At 38.6% G+C, this 4,838-nt stretch overlaps 1 protein-coding gene across 7 annotated transcripts in view; it reads left to right on the top strand.

The window, feature by feature from the left end:
• Positions 1–4,838, top strand: part of TFCP2 (transcription factor CP2) — a 66,304-nt gene that overhangs the window by 39,578 nt on the left and 21,888 nt on the right. For all 7 annotated transcript variants that reach the window (XM_017545902.2, XM_037744722.1, XM_017545898.2 and 4 more), the window contains 3 exons: positions 1,663–1,814; positions 2,377–2,453; positions 3,673–3,778. In XM_017545902.2, coding sequence (XP_017401391.1) covers positions 1,663–1,814; positions 2,377–2,453; positions 3,673–3,778 — 335 coding nt within the window. The remainder of the gene's footprint in view (positions 1–1,662; positions 1,815–2,376; positions 2,454–3,672; positions 3,779–4,838) is intronic.

Here is a 4,838-nt window from a genome sequence, read left to right as displayed (position 1 = left end):
TTTTGAGATTGAGTCTTGCTCTGTTGCCCAGGCTGGAGCGCAGTGGCACGATCTTGGCTCACTGCACCTCTGCCTTCAGAGGTCAAGTGATTCTCCTACCTCAGCCTCCCAAGTATCTGGGACTACAGGCATGCACCACCATGCCAAGCTAATTTTTGTATTTTTGGTAGAGACGAGGTTTCACCATGTTGGCCAAGCTGGTCTCAAACTCCAGACATGAGGTGACTCACCCAACTCGGCCTCCCAAAGTGCTGGGATTACAGGCGTAAGCCACTGTGCCCAGCCTAGTTTTTGCTTTTATGCTATGAACATTTGCAACAAGTCTTTGGGTGGATTTATGTTTTCATTTTTCTTGGATAAGTACCAATGGGTGGAATTGCTGGATCAATAGATGTGTATTTAACTTTATGTATATATTTAGTTATTTATTGTTTTATTATTTTGAGATGGAGTTTCACTCTTGTTACCTAGGCTGGAGCGCAATGGCTCAATTTCGGTTCACCGCAACCTCTGCCTCCCAGGTTCAAGTGATTCTCCTGCCTCAGCCTCCCAAGTATCTGGGATCACAGGCTTGTGTCACCACACCCAGCTAATTTTGTATTTTTAGTAGAGCCAGGGTTTCTCCATGTTAGTCAGGCTGATCTCAAACTCCCAACCTCAGGTGATCTGCCTGCCTTGGCCTCCTAAAGTGCTGGGATTACAGGTGTGAGCCACCATGCCTAGCCTGTTTCTTTATTTTTTTGAGACAGTTTTGCTTTTGCTGCCCAGGCTGGAGTACAATGGCACCATCTCAGCTTACCACAACTTCTGCTTACTGGGTTCAAGCAATTCTCCTGCCTCAGCCCCCACGTACCTGGGATTACAGGCATGCGCCACCATGCCCAGCTAATTTTTCATTTTTAGTAGAGATGGGTTTCTCCATGTTGGTCAGGCTGGTCTCGAACTGTCGACCTCAGGTGATCTGCCTGCCTCCCAAAGTGCTGGGATTACAGGCATGAGCCACCACGCCCGGCGCATGTTTAATTTTTTAAAAAATTGCCAAACCTTTTCCTAAAGTGTTTATGTCGTTGCACATTGCCACTGACAAAGGATGGATATGTCTGTGGTTTGTAAGTTTAGATAAACAGATACAAGAAGCTTTTTCTTATAGGAAATGGCTTATAGGAACATCTCAATATTAGTTATTATTCCACAGAATGTAAGATGACCTTGAAATATATACTCGTCATCAGTTTGTTGTTTTTATGTGGCTTCTAAGGAGTTGTGGAAATTATTTTAGTCCTTATAGTAAATCAGCTGATGTGGTTATATAGATAGTATAATTGTTGCCTTTCTGAGAACAAATACATTACTGAGTGTCCTAGATTTATACATTTTGGAACTCTGTTTATAATTTCCAGAGTCCTTTTAGGAACCCCTGTCTGTGATTCCTAGACACATTCTCTTTAACACCTAGTGGTTTTAGCAGTGAATATCTGTCACCACTATTGTGGTCAGGGGGATTTCACAGCAGGTAATCTAAATGGAATGGTTGGAATGAAACTCCACTAAGGTGAGTAATGTTTATTGCTTTCCAAAGCATATTGCAGTTAAATTATTCAACAATAAATCTGCCTTTGCACCATTGTCAGGTATTAATGTGAGTCGTTTGTTCTGTTTTAGTGATGTCCTTGCATTGCCCATTTTTAAGCAAGAAGAGTCAAGTTTGCCTCCTGATAATGAGAATAAAATCCTACCTTTTCAATATGTGCTTTGTGCTGCCACCTCTCCAGCAGTGAAACTCCATGATGAAACTCTAACATATCTCAATCAAGGTTAGATGCTTCCTCATTCGTTAGTATTATTACAGGCCTACTGGATTTATGATGTTTTATTAGGTATGCTTATATGTAAAAATTTAGATCTTTCTAGTATGGCCTATCAAACTAGAAGTCTTATTTCAGAGATTTGAGTTCTCATGTCATGTTTGATATCTGTTACTAGCTCCTTTTGCTTAGCTGCCCATCTTTAGTTCCCAGCTTCCTCTTCCTAATCATGTTCCCTAGATACTCCCATTGGTTACTGTTTGAGAAGTATTACTCTACCTGGCTCTATTATTTACCAATTGTGTGGCCTTGGACAAGTTGGTAAAACTCTTTTAAGTTTCAATTTCTTTGTCTGTAAAATGGGATTGATAATACCTTAGAAAGGTATATTAGTTAAATGAGATAATGTGTAAAAATACTTAGCACAGTGCTGAGCATCTAGTAAAGGTTTCTGGTTGTTGTTACTAATAGTATTATACTCTTGTATATTCAACTAACTGAATTCTATTCTTTCTGAATCTGGCAATGTTAATTTGTGATGAATATAATATATAATTACTTTTTCTTCTAGGACAGTCTTACGAAATTCGAATGTTAGACAATAGGAAACTTGGAGAACTTCCAGAAATTAATGGCAAATTGGTGAAGGTAAAATGAATAAATCATTCTTCTGTACAATATTTTTTACTAATCCTTTTGGGATTTTAAATTTTATTTTTTTGTTAATGTTCTTTTGCTTCCATAAAGGGCTTGATGATATCCCTTGCATGCAATCATTTGTTGGCATAGTGGTAAACAGATGTGTTATTTCTTTGGGGTCAGAGTAAGTAAGCCCCCCTATTCACTTGAATTTTTCAGAGCTACAGAAATAGAATGCTCACCATGCCCTGTCCAGGGTAATCCCCTGGCTCAGTGAAGTTCTTTTGGGTGGAGTAAAGTAACTTCCTTGAGGTCTTTAGAGAAGCCTCAGTGTTTTTTTTTTGGATACTTGGTCTTACAGCAAGGAAAACAGAAGCTACTGTTGATGAAGAGCAGTTCTCTTAGTCTAGACTGACAGGATTTTGATAATTCACAGCACAACTGAGACAGAGGAGTTTTGTCAAAAGGTGGTGGGAGGAATTAACAGGCACTTCTACAAAGTAAGAATAACAAAAGGAAAGTTGATGGAAACAGACTTTACCTACCCTCAGTATGTATAGGTTGCATGGTGGATTAGCAAGCAGGGGACTTGATGAGTTCTTCATATGCATCTGAAGAGCTAAGCCAGATAGGCCATGGTGTGACAGAAGAGACATGCAGAAATGCTTCAGACAGGAGTACTTTGTGCCTAGTTACCATAGGACTGAAATTTAAGCCAAGTTTTAAATATGGTACCAGTTAACTGTAAAGATACCTGAGAAATTGGCCAGGCGTGGTGGCTTATGCCTGTAATCCCAGCACTTTGGGAGGCCGAGACAGTGGATCACCTGAGGTATGGAGAAACCCCATCTCTACTAAAAATACAAAATTAGCTGGGTGGGGTGGTGCATGTCTGTAATCCCAGCCACACGGGAGGCTGAGGCAGGAGAATCGCTTGAATCTGGTAAGTGGAGGTTGCAGTGAGCTAGGATCATGCCATTGCACTCCAGCCTGGGCAACAAAAGCAAAACTCCATTTCAAAAAAAAAGAAAAGATTGTATCTGAGAAATTATAAAATTTATCCTGAAATAGTACTTGGTATGGTATAGGTTTTAGAGTGAAACAGATCTTAAGAAAAATCATTTTAGATTGTGGTTAGAAACCAGCTGGCAGTGAGTCCTGCTAGTTTTCCTTTGTCAGCACTGATTTGCAAGAGGTCCTGTTATCTGATTTTGTTGTATCCTTTTAGAGTATATTCCGAGTGGTGTTCCATGACAGAAGGCTACAGTACACTGAGCATCAGCAGCTAGAGGGCTGGAGGTGGAACCGACCTGGAGACAGAATTCTTGACATAGGTGAGTTAAAAGAGAATCTATTGCCTAGGAAATGCCTTTTGCTATGGGCTGAGAGTTGGTTTTCTTGACATTTACCTTGATTCATATGCTTGAGAGGCTCAGTTAGTATAAACCTTGAAATTATTTACCAAGCATAAAAAATTCAGTAATACAAGTTAAAATGATATCAAAATTAGAGTTGGAAGTGTAAACACTTCAGTGCCATAGCAACTGTAGGTTGATTTTGGTTTGTTTTTTAAGTTGTGGTAAAATATACATTTCACAAAAGTTATCATTTTAACCGTTTTTAAGTGGATAGTTCTGTAACATTAAGTACATTCACATTATTATGTAACCATTACTACCATCCATCTCCAGAACTTTTTTTCATAGCAAAACTAGAAGACTGTGCCTGTTAAACAATAACTCCTCATCCTCCCTTCTTCACAGGCCCTGGTAACCACTATTCTCCTTTCTGTCTCTATGAATTGGACTACTAAGTACTGCATAAATGAAATCCTATAGTATTTGTCCTTTTGTGACTGGCATTTTTCACTTAGCATAATGTTTTCAGGGTTCATGGGGTAACATACATTAGAATTTCCTTCCCGTGTAAGGCTGAATAATATTCCATTGTGTGTATATACCACATTTTGTTTATCCATTCATCCCATGATACACACTTAATTTGATTCCACTTTTTGTCTATTGTGAATAACGCTGCTGTGAACATGGATGTACAAATACATGTTTGAGTCTCTGCTTTTAATTCTGCTGGATACATATCCAGAAATGGAATTGCTGGATCATATGGTAATTCTATCTTCAGTTTTTTTTTAGAAACCACTATATTATTTTCCACAGTGACTACACAGTTTACATTTATACCAGCAGTACTGAAAACTTCCAATTTCTCCAGTCTTGTCAACACTTGTTGCTTTCTATTTTTTGATAATATCCATCCTAATAGTTGTGAAGTATCTCACTGTGGTTTTGATTTGCATTTCTCTGATAATTAGTGATGTTGAGCATCTTTGCATGTGCTTATTGGCCATTTATATATATATATATATATATATAT

Source organism: Cebus imitator, unplaced genomic scaffold (assembly GCF_001604975.1).
Source record: "Cebus imitator isolate Cc_AM_T3 unplaced genomic scaffold, Cebus_imitator-1.0 Scaffold181, whole genome shotgun sequence".
In the NCBI taxonomy this organism is placed as follows: Eukaryota; Metazoa; Chordata; class Mammalia; order Primates; family Cebidae; genus Cebus; species Cebus imitator.
This window is presented reverse-complemented; position numbering and strand designations above follow the sequence as displayed.